The sequence below is a fragment of the Galleria mellonella genome, unplaced genomic scaffold (genome assembly GCF_026898425.1).
Source record: "Galleria mellonella isolate WM207_F2 unplaced genomic scaffold, CSIRO_AGI_GalMel_v1 utg55, whole genome shotgun sequence".
Classification (NCBI taxonomy): domain Eukaryota; kingdom Metazoa; phylum Arthropoda; class Insecta; order Lepidoptera; family Pyralidae; genus Galleria; species Galleria mellonella.
Window position 1 is genome coordinate 5,203,775 of NW_026442115.1, and position 21,139 is coordinate 5,224,913.

At 34.7% G+C, this 21,139-nt stretch overlaps 2 protein-coding genes and 1 long non-coding RNA gene across 14 annotated transcripts in view; 2 read left to right on the forward strand and 1 right to left on the reverse strand.

Moving 5' to 3' along the window:
- The first annotated feature begins 10 nt into the window (after positions 1-10).
- LOC128201574 (uncharacterized) lies at positions 11-6,070 on the forward strand. The gene is made up of 3 exons (XR_008253300.1): positions 11-68; positions 5,205-5,343; positions 5,939-6,070. It is a non-coding gene; the product is annotated as an uncharacterized LOC128201574 (long non-coding RNA).
- LOC113521426 (uncharacterized) lies at positions 1,393-13,848 on the reverse strand. The gene is made up of 10 exons (XM_052898965.1): positions 13,277-13,848; positions 10,131-10,208; positions 7,725-7,900; positions 6,783-6,990; positions 5,952-6,139; positions 5,191-5,335; positions 4,691-4,882; positions 3,565-3,680; positions 3,252-3,404; positions 1,393-2,062 (listed from the first exon to the last, which is right to left on the reverse strand). Exons 1-10 carry the CDS (start codon positions 13,721-13,723, stop codon positions 1,750-1,752), a joined length of 2,016 nt encoding a protein of 671 aa, XP_052754925.1. The 5' UTR covers positions 13,724-13,848; the 3' UTR covers positions 1,393-1,749.
- A 936-nt stretch (positions 13,849-14,784) lies between these two features.
- The window catches only part of LOC113521168 (sodium/hydrogen exchanger 3), a 51,830-nt gene continuing 45,475 nt past the window's right edge, over positions 14,785-21,139 (forward strand). For 10 of the 12 annotated variants that reach the window (XM_031912754.2, XM_031912762.2, XM_031912763.2 and 7 more), the window contains exon 1: positions 14,785-14,932. The gene's annotated coding sequence lies outside the window, so the exon portion shown is untranslated. Of the gene's footprint in view, positions 14,937-21,139 lie in introns of all 12 variants that reach the window. The other 2 variants (XM_031912755.2, XM_031912757.2) reach the window with 1 other exon arrangement.

Genomic DNA, 21,139 nt, shown 5'->3' on the forward strand with positions numbered 1-21,139 from the left:
TAAGTACTCCCGGTAACATGTTTCTCATCAACAACTGCTTGTTAATTATGAACGAACTCCGGAAGTAGGTAACTATAGTATAATTGTAATAGTATATATTTAACCTAGAGTAGGAAGTGTATGATAATAATAAGACAAATATTTCATAAAGAATATTAAAATTAGGTTTGACTTCTAAAGCAGAAATAACCCATTTGTAAAATCAAAAGGTTTGGTTATATTTTTGTCGTTCGCATTAAATTTATTTAAGTACTATTCTTAGGCATTGAATAACCACTTTGCCTTTATTTATAAACTTAAATAAAAACAAAATTGTTATTTTATAGCTTTATATAATAACGGAATAGGTAACAGAATAAAATTTCTTAAGTGGTTATACTCGTGAGCATGTTTATTATATTTTTTAACTAGTGGTATTGTTTCTGAGGCGCCGTTTTTCTGAATCTATCTCTTATCAATAGCTTATTAATAATTTCGAATAATAATTACCTTATTAATAGTTTCGAAACTACTATTTTACAGAATATCCTTAACTAAATCGTTGGATTCATTTCTGCTTCTTCCTGCCTTATAAAATAATTTTATATATCCTTTGCATTACCTTTACGACATCCTTGATTAGATGTCTATAGTCTCCTGGCTCCGGATAATTCGTTCCCAGTAGCCTCATATGCATACTTACTAACGAATTACAGTTGCATATCAGGTGTTCCATGAATTCCGATTCCTCACTGCACAATCTGCACAGTGTGTTTCAAGACAGACCCATCTTGTATATGCCTCAACGGTATGTCTCCAGTTAAGGCACCCATTATGAGTCTTGCTTTTTGTCTATTTCCACGATAGACGAGTTTGTCCCATCCTTCAGCCTTGTTGGTTTTTTAGAATACCTAAGACCTTTTAATTTCTTCTATTCCTTTTGCTATTTTATTTTCGAATATTCCTCAAGAACATAATTAACGATACTTAATGCAAATCCCACAAATGGTTCAGAACAGAATTTTTGACTCCGATCCCTTTCTCGCCAACTCATCGGCTTTTACCTTTAATCTCTATATGACCCATATAAAACTTTATTACGCCTACCCAAATTATTTAAATTTTGAATGGTATTTAAGAAGTAGAAGAACTATTTCAAGTGAAATCCGAAAATGGATTCAGATTTTTCGAAGTTAACTTTTTGTAGATGAAGTTGGTGTTTTTATTTTAACTTGATAACAAATACTTTAGTTATTGTTGCTTGATTCTTGAAACAATGACTAAAAGAAAATATTAGTCATAGACATTTATTTTCTACTTTTCTATACCCGGAATGAAATAGGTAGGTACTTGTAAATATATCTAATTTAATTATAAAATTAAAAAGGATTAAAATAATGAAAGATAAAAACCATAGAAAAATTACAAATTTATTATTTTGATACTTACTAATTACTAAGGTCGGTTTATTGTAGGTACAGAAAATATATTACTATGTATACTGATATATTTTCTGCAGGTTAGTTCTGAACACGTTCCAAATAGTCAAATGACGCTGACTTTGTTGCGTGTAACACTTTTTTGGTTTCTCAAAGTGAAAAGAGATCAGGGTCGGTGCCGTTTCTCAACATAAGGACCACATGTTTACAACTTTATTATGTAAAAAAAATATAACGTTTTATCTCTTAGTTATATGGTTATTTTGTACCTATTTTAAATTACATTGGGACTTTTAAATAGGTATAGTCAATTACCAAAATGTACTTTCAATTACACATGAAAGGACTTAGAACCTAATACGACACCATAGTTTTTCGCATCAACTGTATAGTTTAAAGATGGTTCGATTGTCGGATGTGTGTTTATGGTGGCACAAGTATTATCATCATTATGCTCGTCATCAAAGCCCATATTATAAAAACCATAATTATTTGAATTTAAATAGTCAATATTATTGTTTTTGAGGGAATTACCATTTAAATTGTTTTGGCTTATAAAACTGCGTTTATCTTCATCTTTAATGTCGTTTGTATTGACTACTAAATGAGTTTCTGGGTCTAAAGGAGTGTAGCTCTCTCCCGATCTGTAACAATAAAAAAATATTTGAAATATAATGAATCTGTCTGCCTGTGATCTTCAAAACCTTATTTATTTTTGTTTCGTACTCAAAGTAAATTAAAAGCTATGTTTTTTAATTATAAAATAAGTTTACTCATTTTAGCACCCTGTGTTTCACTTTGATGGATGGGATATGGTAATGAATTTACAAGGTATAGAGGCATAACACCTGAATCCTAGGGGGAAAGGGATTGTTAGTAATGGAGACTGAGAATCCCATTGCTAGCAATATAACAGACCAGGTCGACCTCCTCGCGGTTCCCCCTGGAAACTATTATGTTTAATTCCTGATGAATTCATCATGATGGGCTAACTGGCCTGTTTTCATTCTCATCTATCACCCTTCACTGGTGCACCGCCAGCGTATCCCGTTAGCGCAGGCGGGGTTACCATACCATTTTCACCCATGAAAAAACACCTGAATCCTCAGGAAAGATGACGCATGGGGGTATCATGAGCAAAACAGTATACTCCGTTATGTCCATGGTACTTTTTATGTGTATAGGCGACGGTTACCACTTTCCATCAGGTGGACCGTCAGCTTGTGTGCAATTCTAAGTTGCATAAAAAATAGCATATTATGATTAATTTGTTTCTTAAATGTCATTCAAGTTCGTCCAGCCATTTAAGTTGAATAAGTAACAAACACCTTTTAATTGTTTTTCATTTATAATAATAATGCCTAGCCAGAGGTAGGTAATTATAATATTAACAGTCTTCAATTAGATATACCTACTGTAGGTAGTAATCTTTTAAACTGTCATGTTCCGTTTTCAATTTTCATTATATCTTGATCTAAGAAGGATACTAGTCGAATAAATGTGCAGAGCGGTTAAATTAGTTTTATGTGGTCAATTGGTTATTTTATACAGCGCGGCATATATATGTTTTGTTAGAAAAAGCAAAATAAATAGTTCAGACCCTAGATACAGTTAGCCTACATGTGTACCAAATATTAAACTGTGTCTATGTGAGAGAAGATGGTTGAAAAAACTTATTTACAATTGAATGACACTAAATTTCATAAATGTAATATTAGTAGGACGAAAGATTAGAAATGATATGTTACTTCGTAAAAAGGATTAGGATGGGATTTTGTGTGAGAAGAAATGGATAGACTTAGCAAGATTAAATAAATTTGATTAGACATTTACTGTGATTTCTGAAAACAGTAGTTTTCAATATTTTGTGCCCGCAAGCGCCTCTTTCCGATTTGGTGTCGACGGTAGGTCACCGTGTCACTTTGGACGACACCTTGAGCTTCTTTTCTTTCTTTTGTAGTTTCCTTAGGATCGTTGGACCATTTACTGTTGAAGAATTTTTTAGGCTTAATATTAAATTCAATATTAATAATTACAGTCATTTTAGTATTGATTGCTCTTTGAAATATATGTAGCTAAATAAGTTATTACAATGTACATTTGTAAGTTATATTATTTAGTTCTATATTAGTATTTTATTATCTACCTGTAAACTTCCCATGAGATATTGTTATTTATTTTGTTATTAGAAGCTTGCAAAAGGTTTCTATTTTCTCTCCACCACGATATGTCTCTTCTTTCAAGAGGACAAACTTCTTTAACCTGTAAAATATTGTACAATACATATAAGTACCTACATTGTTTCGTAGTAGCAATATATAGAATCACGTGGATCACTATCAACACTTATTCAGGTGATTGACCTACAACTCTGTCACCAAGTAAATGTACAACTAATTTACTAATTACGAAATCTTAGAAGTTATTTGATCTATGACTCGGAAACTTAGCAGATTGCTTATTATATTGAGACATTCTCACAATTCTAGCGAAAAGAGTTTACTTCAGTAGTCGTGGATTATTAATTAACTACGAAATGTTTGAATTTTCTTGGCTTATTGATAAAGTATAGAACCAATGTTTGAGCAGACTACAAAATTTATGAACAAGCTGAGACAATAGTGTCGTAGGTACTCTGCAACACTGCCTGTGTGTATGTGACTGTGTATGTGTACATACGTCACAGAACAAAATGTTTTGCGTGTGTGTATTTTCACAAATTTAATTTGTTTAGTTTGCGGATTTAAATTGGATAATTTAAATGAAAATAACTCGTGTAGGTACATGAGCTATATTTTTGTTTATATTCATTTTTTATTTAAGTTATTTCGTTAAATTATGATTTTTGACTTCAATCAATTAAGACTGATCAGAATTCGTCTTACTAACACAGTTTCTAAACTCCGGTTGAACTGTATTAGAGTCTTGGTTCATCCATTATAAATTACATGTGCAAACATACATTACATTATTATTTTCTAATTGTCACTGTATATTTTTATGTATTAGATGCAATAAAGAGTTAAATAAATAAACACGGATAAACTATGTTAGATGGTAGTAACAACTCAGGTCAGTTACAAAACATAATGTCAGCAGACATAAGAATGACGAATTGTGCCTACTTAATTAGCATAGATGTATTTAAGGAGATATATACTTTTTTTTAAAGGGCCAGGCCCCCCTCCTTGGAATATAGTCTTAAATGCGCCAATGTTAATAAGATATTAAGACGTGCAACTCTATTATTAAAGAAACAAAAAATAATTTACCTTGTAAACAACTACGCCAGCAATGAATATACAGAATATGTTGACCAATGTAAGAGAGAGAGACACTGTGCCGAGTAGAGCTAGTTCTGTTGCTTGGTCGCTACTGAAGTTTGCCGTTGTTACCACATTCGTCCAACGAGCCTCATCGTTGGAAAATATTAGGTGGACCAACGCCATAGCCCAGAGCAATCCCTGTCGATATATAATTTGTTTACTAAAGGTAGTGGCAAATAATCAGACGACAAAGTGGAAGTCTTCACGTACTTTTCTTTGTTTTGAATGTTCATATTGAAACAGCGGGAGAAATTTTGAAACTAATCCTACTAATATTTGGTTTGGCTATTTGTTACTCAATTACACCTAAACAAATAAACAATTTTGATTGACATTTGGCATACGCGTTATAACGTCGTATAAGATAAATAGGTATTTACTATTATATAATACGTGTCAAAACTACAAACCATTATGAAAAACTACCCTATAAGGGTAATACTAACAGCATTGACTGCAGGCGGCAGCAGGGATGCCGAGATAGCAGCGCCGACCAGCGAGGCGGTGTATTCGCCGAGCACCGCTAAGGCGACGCCTGCACCGCTCGGCAGTGCCACCAGCACGCCTACCCACAGCGAGCGAATTTCACACCTAAAATTGTAAGTACACCTTATATCAGATACACCTGGAGACATAGACTTTTGATAAGACTCGTGAGTCCATACAATTGGTGTGGGTATATGCGTGAGGCGTGTGTGTCTACTTTCACCAACATTAGATGAAGAAAAAGATGTTTGTAAAGATAAATATCCTTGAGACACGATTCTCTTTGCCTAGCCCTTAAACGATAACTGATTCTTTAAGTTTTTGTCTAGGCTAGATTTCAAATTACGCATATGGAGTCCCGGTTGATCCCTGGATGGGCTAATTTGGGGAATTAATTTTTTTCAACTTGCTCCTGTCTGGGTGTTTAGACTGTGATCCCAAATGTTCGTTGCCTGTTTTTTTTTTATAAAATACTGTATCCTAGCTTGAGAAGCCAGCGATCGATGTGATTATGTGGCACTTTATTTATTATTATTTATTTATGAACAGGTTTTTATGTGAGTTGGCATAGAAGTCACAAGTTGGCTTATCAAAACACTTTTTAGGCTGGCTTTTCTGTAATACTTATAATTTCTGTATGCTTTTCACGTGGTTTCTCTGATATGTACAACAAATGTCATATTAGGTATGATTTTATTTGATTTTCAGGATTTTTACATACCGCGACATCATCTCATATGTTGGCCATTCTCTAACTCCGTAGTTCTCGTCTATGGCGCAAATGACCAAGCCGAAGACAAAACCGATGACAAGTGCGAGGAACAGACCCAGCATTTCGTGCATTACACCCATCCGTTGTAAAGAGCGATCGCGGACCGCAGTACCTAAGGTTCCCGCTGTTATTGGACCCTGGAATTGGACATAATAATATAATGGAAACATATATGGAATAAAAAAAATGTACGCTTACAACTTCTACTTCTTTATCACAAAAATGTTTTATAAACCTATTTTAGATATTGAAGTGTTTTGTCTTTTCCTTTTACGCAAAATTCCTAATTTAGGAGAAAGTGAAAAAACACTGTAATAGCTGAAATAGATTCAAGACTAAGAAGGTGGTAAACAAGCATATGGTCCGTCTGATGGTTAACGGTAACTGTAGCCTATGGATGCCTGTAACACTAGGGGTACCACGTGTGCTTTGTCGACCTTAAAGAAATCTTAATACACTTTTTTTAGGAACCCTATACTGTAGTTTCTAGTGAAAACCTCGACTGAGTGCTTATTCCACAGCCTGAGTGTTCGCAGGAGAAATCTCCTCTGAAAACGCACTGTACGCGATTATTTAGCTACAGGCATTGTCTTACTTTTTATTAATAATATTATAAGAATAGAACGTAATTATGTAATGATGTGGATAATGAATATGTATCTACAATTCTCAAAAATCTACAAGCGACAGTTACTTTTCATTTGGTTAGCAGTCAGATTGTTAATCAAGTTTCAAGTTGTATGGTATAAAAAATATCAAGTTATATGTTGGCCTAATTACCATGAGAGGTGATATGAGCATACTGGCAACCAGTATAACAGTAGAGTCTTCAACAAGTCCAATGGCAGCCACGAATGCAGCTACAAGTAGAAGGAACACCCAGTCAAATGTGAGCGCTGCGTCAGCTCGTACCGCGTGTAGCACTTGAGCTAAATTGGTGCGCGTGCACACTGATGATGAGAAACGATTCCAAGCTGAATTCGTGTCACTGCAATAAAAATAAATGTATAGATAATTGTAGATTCATAATATATAAACAAAAGTTATTTATGTAGGATATTGAAGAAAAATTAATATGGTTAAAATGTGGGTAAGTGCAACCAATAATCTATACTTCCAAAGTAGAGCCCAGCTGTAAAACTGTACTAAAGAAAATAAGTTTATAAAAATAAGACGATGTATATATGGTTTCGCTACGTAACAATCATCATCATATCAGTATTTAACTGTCCACTATGAACATAAGCCTTGAGGAGTTTTACCAGTAGTTGCCAGGCTTGGCAGACGGATTGGCAACCGCAGTTAGGCTTTAGAGATGTTCTATGAGGGACGCTGCTGTCAATCCCTCGCCCTCCCTCGCTTCTTACGACACCCACGAGAAAAGAAAGGGTAGCTTATTCTATGCCGGGACCACACGACGCGTAACAGTAACTTAATAATAATAAAGCTAAATAAAATAAATAATAGACATCCGACTAAGTATCTGCATGTATAATCTAATCTTATCAATGCCAAATTTTATAAATTAGAATAGTATAGATAGAATAAAATATTTCACATAGTTATCGAAATATATTTATGTAGGATATGTGGTCTTATGTTCAAAAGCAGGACACTTTATAGGTATAAATAAGTCGATATCTAGTACAAGATATTATTTTATCAAACGTCTATGCTAATATAACCTACGCTTGTACCGAAGTAATCTCGCAGTCAACTAACCTATGCCACAACTTTTCTTGTTCAGACGTCAATTGTTTATCATTTTTGTTTGACTTATAATATAGTGTACACGGGATCACGCTGACGGAAGATTGATGTCGCGCTCCGATGCCAAAAGTTGTCAGTACCTGTAGCAACTCCTCGCACAAGTTGCCAGCTTCTAAAGAAAATATTACCTGTAAAAACAACAAATAATAAATACTAGTGAACATTTTATCCTGTTTGATCATAACCTTCAAGAAAAGAGCATATTTCTTTTTAATAGAGCCGGCAGCACACCTACAACGCCTTTGGTGTTGTGGGTGAACATGGACGGCATTGGTCACTTACGATCAGGTAAGCATCATGCTCGTTTGCCCCCTGTGTTATAAAAAAGAAATATGGGTAGTAGGTGTCTAATAGAAATAATTACATACTTTTTTTTAAATACATATATATTATGCAGAAAAAAAACAAACATCAGTAGTACCAGTATACCTACTCATGAATACAAATATTTATATTGTGCGACAATCGAAATCGCGACCATCGGATGGTGAAGAGTTACCTTTTTATAATGGATGATAATGGAATGGTAGGCCACCACAGACCACATACGAGTATATACGCTACGATAGTTTATGAAGAAGACCGAAGAGTATAATCTGCCACTATGTCTGGCGTTTATGGACTATAAGAAAGCCTTTGATTCGGTCGAGATATGGGTGGTACTACATTCCCTTCAGCGATGCTATATTTTCTACAGATATATCGAAGTGTTGAATTGTTTTTTATTTAATGGGTGATAATGAAATAGCTGGCGGGGCACCAGTGAGGGATGATAGGTAAGGATAGCAAGATAGGCCAGTTATCCCATCGTGATGAATACATCAGAAATTCAGCACGATGGTTTCCAGGGGTATATTGCTAGCAATGGAATTGGTAGTCTACATTACTAACAATCCGTTCCTCCGCAGTGTTGAAATGTATGTACAGTAAGGCTACGATGTCTATCTGAGTACAGAACTAAAGTACGAAACTCATCTCAGTGTAGAAAGGTGCAAGTAGGGTGATGTCATATCGCCGTATATAGTGTATAATTAGCCCCTGTATATACCTATTGTCTCTTTATAGTAAATCAAACTATTTCTAAATACGTTTATACTCTAATCTTATATAGCAAAATAAAATGTATTTTTTTATGCAACTTAGAATGGCAAACAAGGTGACGGCCCACCCGATGGAAAGTGGTAACCGTTGCCTATAGACATGAGCAGTATCATGGACATAACAGAGTATACATTCAAACCGAAACCGCCATGCAAACACAATTGCTTCGCGGTAGAAACACGAATGGGATAGACGTGCCCAAGCAAATGACTTATTTTTTCTAAATATTGTAACAAATATAGTAGTCATCTAACTACCTCTTAGTCAATAAACAATGACACCTCGAACGTGCTCAATAGCAAGGTTTGTGGAATTAGAATTGCTAGTCCAGTTAAATCCGATCTTGAACTCATCTTTTGAGGAGTTCTGCCTAATAAGTAAGATTTACTAAATATAAATAGAACCTATAAATATAGGTATGGTGTTCTTATGAGGTTTTCCCGGAAAGGCAGTGACGATCAATATAAAAATATATATAGGTACTCAGCTGTATATACTACTTTGCTGTGCCAATAAAGTTCCTTTTATAGATTAACTACGATTTGTTTGACAAAACGACCTATTATAAGAGACAAGCTAATTGTCCGGCAGCCTATAATCACTTCCTAATATAGGATAGGTATATCAAGATATCACATTATTACAGTGATAATATACTATTCGAATTTCCAATCCATTTAATTCAGAAACTGTGAGTGAATTTTATGACAAACCATTATTATGCATGTAATAATAGTAGGTAGTTATATATTTACTTTATTATCATACACTGTAAAATTGTATGAATGTAGATATCAGAGGAGAGTTCTTTTTTAGTGGTCGATAATGGAGTGGTAACCCCACCTAAGCTAACGGAATATACTGACGGGCAGCAGTGAAGAATGATAGGTGAGAATGAAAAGGCAGATCAGTTAACCCATCGTGATATATACAGCTGGAATTTAGCACGATGGTTACCAGGGAGGACCACGTGGAGGTCGACCTGATAGGCTGTATTGCTAGCAATGAGACTTGTAGTCCGTATTACTAACGATTCGTTCTCCTCTCCCTCCAGAAGGGAGTTAGACTAACCTACCTATTATGAAGAGATATATGAGACTGATTGTCTTCTATTTATAAGAGGAGTTAAGATTCTCCGGAATCGCCATGCATGCATGAAATAAGTTATGAAAGGGCAGAAACAAAAGGCAGTATGGATAGCCTTCGGTTTTGTCTGCTTTTCTCGCAAGAGATTTGGTTTGGAGGTAAATTACTTACTTTCCAAAATTTATCATCTCTCATTTTAGTCCAGGTTGCATTAAAAATATTCAGGCGATCTATGATCTCTGACAGTATCTGAAAAAAATTAGATGATAAGTATAATAGGATGGGTATTTTTACAGGTACTCAAATGGGTGATCATCATCATCATCATATCAGCTATTAATTATCCATGGCTAAACATATGCATCCCCTATCAACTACCATAAGCACCTACATCCATTGAAATGGGCGATACTGTATTTGAATCCCTAGTTTGATCAAAAGCCGCATGTAATACAGTTTCAGAGGGCTTGACTCAGGCGAACGCTCTAGTTCTGAAACAAGTGTTCTGGTAAAGTTTTACCTAGAGACTACAATATCGAGTTTTTGAGAGAAAAAAAAAATTAAGATTTCTTTAAAATACGCCCTTGATATTGCAGGTAGCTTTAAACTATAGTAATTACAAGAAACGAGTTATATGCTTGTTTATTACCTCTATGGTATAATAAAAGTTAATATACTATTTCAGAGTAGTAGAGTATTTCAATAGATATTTTATGAAGCCTTAAGTTTAGTGATAAAGAACGGGTTATTGGTACACAAATATATCTTCCGCACGAAAATTCGTGCATACATATTAACTACATTTCAAACAGACTCTACCACAATTGCTACAATTACAGGAATAATAAAAGAATTGACCAAATACAAATAGGTGCAGCCGTTTTGTGATGTAGTGAAGTGATGCACTTACATACATTCGACAATTGATTTATATATTTATTTATTTACTCATTAGTACGTATATTTTTATATGGCGGACTTAATTGCTAAAAGTATTATATCCCAGTTTACCATGGAGAAGAGTCAAAATACTCAAATGCAGTACTAGTAATTATTGATATACATTGATATATATATATATATATATATATATATATATATATATATATATATATATATATATATATATATATATATATATATATATATATATATATATATATATATATATACGAATATGAATTTAAAAATATTAAATGCATCTGCTAAGAACCCTAGATATTTTATGCAACTTATTTATTGTTTATTACATACATTTGTATAAATATATTTATAAATAGAAAAATATATTAAAAATGGAACTATTGTTTTGAGTTATTAGGCCATAAGGTTAGTTCATTCACAAGCACAATGCTCGGACGGAAGTTTGAGTCAAATGAAAGTCCAATAAAATCTACAATGGCCACTAACACAATGTTTCGGCAATTTCCCTTTTCGTATTTTGTGTAATTAATTATTTACATTTCGACCATTGTTCGTTTTACCTAAATATTTCGTACGTTGTTCGATATTATTTTGCAAAAATTAAATTTGTAAAAATACGTCATTCAACAATTCATTATTATCTTTAACTTACATACTTATTTCGTTTAATATTGCATTTATAAAAAAATTGATTCTTTTTCAACCGATTGCAAAAAGAAGCAGCTTCTTAATGCAGTTGTATTTTTTTTTGTTTTGTATTGTTTTTCATGACTCCGTTAGTTGTAAATCGATTTGGAAAACTCTTTTTTTATCTGAAGGGATATACTTATATGGTAGATTCGTCGTATGAAAATTTTGTCAATTGATTCAGTAGTACAGTTTTTAAAATAAAATAACTGGTTTTGCCACAATTAAAGTTGGTTTTATGTGAAACACAGTTTAATTATTTTACACTAAATCGAGTTTATTGCTCGCTTGATGGCCACGATCAAGATGTTTAAGTATGTGCCATTAACAATATTATGTTTCAGTAACAAATAGGTATATTTAGTAATTTTTCTTTAAGTGGGTGAAAATGGAATAATAATCTCACCTGCGATATCGGTATACGCTGGCGTGGCACCAGTGTGAGATGATAGGCGTGGATGAAAGCAGGTCAGTAAGTCCATCATGACAAATCCCACAAGAATTAATCACGTTGGTTTCCAGGGTAAATCGCGTGGAGGTCGACTTGACAAGGCATATTGCTAGCAATGTGGCTGTTAAATCCCATAACAAACAATTCCATTCCCCTCTATATTTAGTAATTAAAAATATGAGTACATAATTTATTCATAACAACCCATTATATATAATGTCAATAGCGGACACGAGTCAATCCTTACAAAGGTAAAATATTATGCTATAGTGGACTATTTTGTTTGAAACGCTGCCCCTAGCCACCTGACCTGGGGAGAGGGTTTGTTAGTAGAGTGAATTAATTACTCTTTTTTTTTTATACAACTTAGAATGGCAAACAAGCTGACGACCCACCTGATGGAAAGTGGTAACCATCGCCTATATACATGAGCAATATCATGGACATAACGGAGTATACTGTTTCGTCCATGATACCCCCCATGTGTTGCCATTCCTGAGGACTCCGGTGTTATCCCTCTGTACCCTGTAAATTCACACAATATTCTACCCTTCAAACCGAAACACAGCCATCCAAACACAACTGCTTTACGGTTGAAACACGATTTGCTTTTTTCTGTTTTTTGCTAACAATATACTTTATTAGGTCGATCTATACGCAGTACGCCCGGAAAGCTTAATACGTAGTTAATTCACTTTTGTACAAGTATTGTCTGTTTGGGTGCCACTGTCCCATTCGTCTTTCTGCCATGAGGCAGTTTTTTTACTATTGAAGGGTCCGGCAATTGAACACGTTCTCACGTTATAGAAAGCGATGATGTGGCCTAAGATGAAGCTTGCGGGCTCACGAAGTTTTATTTGCATGGCTGTGTTTCGGTTTGAAAGGTAATATGACAATTTAGTTATAGGGTACGTAGGCATAACATCTTGGTTCTAGGGAATGGTAACGCATGAAGTGTATCATAGGCGACACAATATGCTCTGTTATGCCCATGGTATTGGTAATAATTCTGTTGCATAAGAAAAATTGCAGGGAGTCAATGGATACAGGTAGCTTAGAACCGTTTTTATGGCAGTCTATGGGAGAGAGGCTTATGTCTAGGAGTGGCCGAATAATGGATGAAATAATGCTGATGATGATGATAAGAAAAGTAATTCCTGATGAATTAATCATGATGGTCTGTGAGCAAGTTTCATTATCTGTGTATTACTAAATTAGTTTTATGATTATTATGAAGACACCTATAGGTACTTACAGTTTCAAGTGGAGTGTCCCAATGAAAAGCATCAAGAATATCCACACCCCTTATAGGTTTCGTTATTTTTACTTTGTTCTTTCTAGGCTTGATGACTTGCTTTATTCCATCCCAAGGAGATTTGATGATCTTAAGATCACTGTCCAGATAATTGTTTAAAGTGTTTTCGCTTCTAGATTTATATAAGTCTACATTTTTTTCACTTTTATGTAAACAGTCTGTCGAATTATACTTCGACATTATGGAAATGCTGTCTTCTTTTATCGAAGAATCACTAGATGGTGATTTGCTGCCGAATCTTTTACTTTGTTTGAGTTCACGAATTACTTCGTATGCATTTTCATATTTCTCTTTTTCTAAAATAAATTTTGTTACTTTTTCTCCCTTCCTCAGTTCCGTTTCGTGCTCCTTTTGGGGAACATTTACGACAAATAAGACGCCCACCATTTTTTATTTCTTTTTCAATATTTACGTGTTAAGAATATTTATTAGCAGAAAATAATATAATAACTTTAATATAACAGTCAAGTCATGCGCGCGCGTACTCGATACTATTCGTACTGTAGCTACAGTAACTTACCCGTTTATTTTCGACTGCTGTCATTATAAGGCCGTAGAAAATTGTAAAACAATTGACTTCCTTTTTCATAATAGTTTGAAATTGCCAACATTTAGAATCTGCATAAAAATCACTAGGTACATAAATGCTTTCGTATTATCCTTAGTACAACACTTAAGATTTATCTCCTCGGCGTTTAGTAATAATTGATAATACTTACTGATTACCTGGTCTTGGTATTTTTCTATCTATTAACCGATATAAAACGAAGGTATGTTTTTTTTGCAGATAAAATAAACACTTGTACCTTATTGATTTGAATAAAATTTAGGTACGTAGATATTTTCTTAAAATACAATTTGATACTACTACTAATACGATAAAACTTTACAACTAAAATAAATGTTAAAACAAAATTCCATAACTATGCTCGAACAATATTTCATTAAACTAAAATCAGTTGTAAATTTCGTTCACACTTATTCTTAGAATAAAATTGCGCAAATTGAAATTTTGTGAGTTTAGATATAGATTTTGGGAATAGTGCTTCAGAATCGATCTCAATAAGGTTATTGTCGTGCTGTCAACTTAACGATGATGATTTCTTACTGTTTATTTATACCTGTATATATTAACATCATTAATAATATAGGGCTCGTAAAAAGAACTTCCATTTATGATGCCCCTGTGCGACAAGTACCTAATAACTACAAACTCGAGCAACAATAAGGCTACTATTCTTATTGCAACTAAGTAGCTCTATACAGGGGATACAAGTTTATTGACAATCTCGTTCACGTGGACGATTCCATCCTGAGTGTACCCTCAGCAACGGTTGCGGATCAAAATAAAACTTGTATCGCGCAGCCGTAGCTGGCGGTGGCGGAGGGCGGGCGGTGCAGGGCGGGCGCTAGCTGCCCGTCGTCTGCCGCCCTGCCAGTCGCGGCGCAGCCTGCCGCCCGCGCGTATCTCGCGCTTCACATGCGCCCCGCGATCAATAAATGACTAACCTCATAACAACTGCAAATCTCACCACAAAACAATCACTATCGATTGAACTCCACCGCCGTTGACGACACAGAATCTCTTATCTCGCTGTTGGTAAAGTTGCATTCAAGACACACAACCCCTTTGTCAACACCATAAAACATGGCCACCCTGGCAAAACACATGATTACAACCATCGGGTACTTAGCTGCCATTGGCCATACCTAAATTGTTTACGTGTGCCAATTTACATGAGTATCTACATTGTTTTTTTTTTCATAGCGTTACGTAAATGCTGGTCGGGTGGCGTGTAAAATCGATAAGTTATTAAATGTTCGTCGAAATGATTTGATTACCAATTTAATATTTAAATATTTTGCAACATACATTTACCGTTATATAGTTTTAAAGTTGATCTTTATTCGAAACAATGCGGTTTGTCCAGTGTGGTTATAACAGTTAAAGAAGCCACTGCTCAAAAATCAGGTGTAAAATGAAAATTCATCTTATTATATAACGTTATCCTTGTTATGACGTAAGGGTACAGCGTATTCTCCGGTTCATATACAAGCATGTACCAATATTGTAGGTAGGTATACTTTCTGTTTGTTTAGAATAGTAGGTAGTTACTTACTTAAACTGTATTAAGGACATTATTCGCATCTTCACGGATTCTAAGGATAGGAGATAAAACAAAAGAAGATAAAAATCAAATTAGATGGGAATAAATAGATTGTGACTTGTGATTCTTGTTTATAATTTAGCAGTATATAGTGGAAAAGTAAGTAGGTATAACTTAAATAGCAAATAGAGGTAGGTACTTATTACTCGTGAGTATATTTGAGCTGCCAAACTAATATTTATATATGGCAGTTTTCAAATCAGCTGAAGTGATGTGGCAAGTATGAAAGGTATGTAATATTGTATGAATTCGTCTTTATGTGTATAATCTTGCACATATGTATATGTTCATAAACGGAGTTATTAAAATAAATAATATTTAAGTATACCTATTTAGAATATTTTTGAATTAGTACTTAAATAAAAAATGAAAGTGGAATATACATAAAATTTACAAATTTTTAGAAGAAGATTATTAATAAAACATTTAAAATTAATTTTATAGTTACTTGATTTCACGTGTTATTTAAAACCATAATTACCCGCCTTCCCAAAGGTTCGGGCGTGTGTATCCTTATATTTATTTAATAATCAATTAACACCTTACTATGGGCTTGAGCTTCTCTTCATAAGAGGAGAATATAGGCCACTATTATCATCATGGCCTGCGGGTTAGTACAGAGATTTATACAGCAGAAAATCTCTATATTTCAAGCTTTTTTCTCTTGTGCTGCTGTATGTACTTTGTTTTGTGATGTTTTGCTACCTTAGTAATCTTTTGTGATATCCTTAGGTTGAAAAGGAATTGTAAGCTATTGTATTTTTTTGTTTTAAATGTGTAATTGCTTTAGGCTACATGACTGTTATTATCAAAATTTGCAAAAATTTTTGATGTAAAACAGTAGTGATACATTGTATTCTTGCTTAGTCATCATACGGAACATCCATATGTCTATACTTTTAATTTTATTTTTTATATCTTAAAGAGGAAAGATTTGATTTTTTGTTTGTAATCAATAAAGACAAATATGTACTACTCAAACGATTTTAAAAATTCTTATATAGAAAGCTACACTATCAGTGAATAACATAGGCTATAATATTTTTATTTTTTATTTATTTATTCTTTATTGACCATATTACAAAAAAATGTCTAGTGCAAAAGGCGGACTTAATACTATATACCATTCTCTCCCAGTCAACCTTCGGCTAAACAGAAATTTAATTATGCGGTAAAAAAAAATATAACACATACAGTAGAGAACTACTGCACATTATCTTTCTAATTATCTACCCGTGCGAAGCCGGGATGTATCACTTGTATAATTATGTAGTATTATTATTTTTATATTATAATTATGTAATTATATCCGAGTTTTGGGCATAATGTGTAGTTTGAATCAACTTTATGGATCTTTACAAAATATATATCTTTAAATTGATTTCAATACTCGTAGTGTAATTGCTTTAAGCTAAATTTAACAGTACTACCTTACGGTACATGACTACTGCTATCAAAAACTTGCAAAATTTAGGTAATAATAAATAAGATATGATTTAGGATCGTTTTTTATAGCGCTAATGTTTATATTAATTTCATTACGATTAATCGCTTTTTTGTGTGTGAATCAAAATTTTTACTACTACATCGTATAAAACAAAGTCGCTTCCGTCTGTCTATCCCTATGTATGCTTAGATCTTTAAAACTACTCAACGGATTTTGATGCGGGTTTTTTAATAGGTAGAGTGGTTTGAGAGGAAGATTTATATGTATAATACATACATAATATAGTAGAAAAATACTGATATTTTTAGAGAATTTAGTTGTGCCGACCGGCGGCGCTTTAGTATCAGCATTGCACCCGTGTGAAGCCGGGGTGGGTCACTAATTAGTGATAAAATAAAACAATACATACATAAATACTACTATCAGAATACACCTATCTATTTATTAATGTTATTACTATTCTTCGTACATATAATATTAATATTCTTGCACCTAGCCAGTAGCTACAAATTATCTTCTGAATTATTATAGCCACAATTCCTTGTAATAATAGATTAGTAATTTGGGCAGTAGATATAACAACTTAACCTATTATTGAGACCGATACTAAAGTCAGGAAATGTGGGTCATGGGACGGTTTCGGTAAATGCCAAAGAGAGTAAGATAACTGTGTAGGTATATGTCACTGTAATTTATAGCCAACAAAATTACTTTGTAACGATTGTTTGTTGATTTTTTACCCAAGTGACAATAAAAGGAGGGTTATGTTTTTAATAACAGTAATTTAATATTGTATATGCAAAATGTGCTTGGGAATATATGTTGCCAAAAATATTAAATGAATTAACTGCGAGTGTTTGTAACGACGTATACATATAATATACATTTGATATACAATGCCCAATATGTCCCCAGCCGCGTTTTTTTAAAGGCCAGAGAGGTCTCCGAATCCATGCCAGTAAAACACATAAATAAAATTCTGAACAACCTATTTCCCAATTTTTAAACTACTCGAACAATCAAAACAAGCCTTTCTATGAAACACTTAGTCAATTAAAACATTCTGTCCCTCTTGTAAAAAGAATACCTAGAGCCGCCCGTTCATCTGTGGCGAAAAAACTATCTGAAAGCCTAAAAACTGCTGTTTCAGATAACTCGAAACATAGCTGGGAGCTTTTACTAACTTTCCCTTACCGTATATTACATGCCGACATAGACCGTAAAAACCTTTCCCTAACCAGTTCATTAAAATCAAACTGTTGCAGCTCGGAACTGGAATCTGATCGGATCTCAAACCTCCTCAAACATCTAACTTTTCGCAATGGAAGTAGTATTTATAAAAAAGTTGAACGCAAAGTGCATGACGGAGACGTCAAAAGTGCGGCCCGTCTCCTCTTTTCCAATGATGCTGTAGCTCCTAATATCCCATCTACACTTGCTGCTTTACATTCTAAACATCCACCTTTGCCATCCAACCTCAACCTTCCTGACGCACCCGAAAACACAGATATCTATATCGTCGCCTCAACCCAGGATGTCTTGCATGCAGTTAAGTCCTTCAACAGTGGGTCTGCTGGTGGTCTAGATGGACTTACTCCTCAGCACCTTAAAGACCTCTTATATGGTACTCCAGGCGATGCCGGCACCTCGCTTTTGGAGGACTTAACAGCCCTTGTAAACCTAATGCTCTCTGGAAAAATAAATGAGAGCATAACCGAAATTTTATACGGTGCAAACCATTGCGCTCTCGCCAAAAAAGACGGCGGTGTTAGACCTATAGCAATAGGTACTACCTACAGACGGCTTGCTGCTAAAATCTGCTGCAAAGCCATATCACATAACCTGAAAAAGGAATTTGAGCCATATCAGCTCGGTTTCGGTTCCAAGGGTGGGTGTGAAGCAGCCATACACTCTCTCCGCACATACATTACCCAATCTACCAACGATATTTTGCTAAAGGTGGATGTTAAGAATGCCTTTAATTCACTTAGTAGGGACGCCCTGTTAACTCAAATTAAACAAAAAATTCCTCACATTTACAACTTCCTATGGCAATGTTATAGCGAACCTACTAAACTTATGTATTTAAATAATACTTTACTCTCGGCTGTTGGTTGTCAGCAGGGCGACCCTCTGGGACCAGCCATTTTTAGCCTAGGAATTAACCCAATTATTCGGCTTCTAAATTCGAAATTCAATGTGTGGTATTTAGACGACGGTACCCTAGGAGGAAGTGTAAACACCGTATTCGATGACCTTCATATTCTAATACAAGAATTCGAACATATTGGGCTTGAACTAAATTTTTCTAAATGTGAACTTTTCATTCCGGATAGTTTATCTAATAAAGATGAAGTAATCTCTAAATTTAACACCCTGGCTCCAAATATTAAAATATTAAATGAAAGTTCACTTCACCTCCTTGGATCACCTATTTTTGATGAATCTTTCCCCAGCTTTGTCGAAAACAAAATTAGTAAGTTCTGTTCAAATTCCGACCGCCTCCTAAATATCAACACTCACATCGCATATAATATTATTCGATACTGCCTTTTTGTACCCAATTTTACTCAAGTTCTTCGTAGTACACCCTTTTGGAAATATCCAGACCTCACCGCAAAATTTGATGAAAAAATAAAGTGCATTCTGAGCTCCCTCTTTAATATCACTTTCGAAGACCGTATATGGACTCAGGCCTCTTTGCCGGTCAGGCATGGGGGCCTGGGAATCCGCCAAATCTCCCATATCTCCCTACCAGCTTTTCTATCATCAGCGCACGGTACGCAGAATCTCGTGAAAAAAATACTAACACCTTTTTTCGGTGATTTCGAGATAGCTTACCTGCCTGAGGCTAAAAAAGCTTGGTCTCTGGCTTGTCCCAACGTAGCTTCTCCCATAAATCCCAAAATCCAGAGGCAATGGGATGAGCCCATTAATGATTTATACAGAACTTCGTTACTAGACTCTTCCCAGAACTCTGCTGAAAGCGCCCGTCTTCTCGCGGTGTCCAAATGGGAATCTGGCCTTTGGTTACACACAATTCCCTCACCTCATATCGGAACATTATTGGATAACGCAACGTTTAGACTCTCAATCTCTCTCAGATTGGGGGCCAAAACGAATGCTCCCCATTACTGCAGGTGTGGGGACAACGTCAGTGCCTTGGGACACCATGGCCTATCTTGCCTTAAGAGTGCTGGGCGCTTGCTGCGCCACTCAGCTATTAATGACATTCTCCGTCGGGCTCTTGTCACCGCGGGCGTGCCTGCCATTCTAGAACCTCCTGGTTTGATACGTGACGATGGCAAGAGACCTGACGGGATGTCCTTGGTACCTTGGAGGATGGGACGTCCGCTTGTATGGGACTTCACCTGCGTCGACACGGTGGCACCGTCTCACCTTCAAAGTACATCCAAGAGGGCTGGTGCCGCCGCAACACACCAGGAGTCTATCAAGCGCCGTAAATATTCATCCCTTGGAAATGGATATATATTTGCGGCGTTTGGAGTTGAAACTCTGGGTCCGTGGGGCCCCGAGGCCATGAATCTTTTCAAAGAGATCTCACGCCGGCTGGTGGAAACCTCTGGTGACCAGAAGGCTAGCCTATACTTTGGTCAACGCATTTCCATTGCTATTCAGCGTGGAAATGCAACAAGTATCCTAGGCACCCTACCGGCTGGCAGTGATCTTAAAGAAATTTTTTATCTTTAAATATATATATTTTTAAATTTTTTAATGTTATATTGAATTAAGTAATATTTTGTTCTTATTATTTGTATTTCTTAATAAACAATAAAGTCATTATATAGTCTACAAAAAAGTAAAAAAATATATAAAGTCCACTATTTATCAAATAAGCGACTGCGTCGGAAAATATATGTATTCATGACATATAAATCCCAAACGAATTTTTGTTTCACAGTTTTATGTTTGTAGCATTTATTTTTATCGATATTCTAAATAAATGAAAAAAGCAACTTCCAAAGGAAGGTTTATATTATTACACGTTTATGCCATCAATTCTGAACCGATTGATTGATAATTATTTTTACAATTATTCAAATGTAATCACATGATTCCATATTAAATTAGTGAAGATTGAAATAGTTTTTATTTCCGAAGTAAAATTGATTCATTAATAAAGATTTTCTTTTTACTGATTTGGCAGTTGATATTTAATTATGTCCA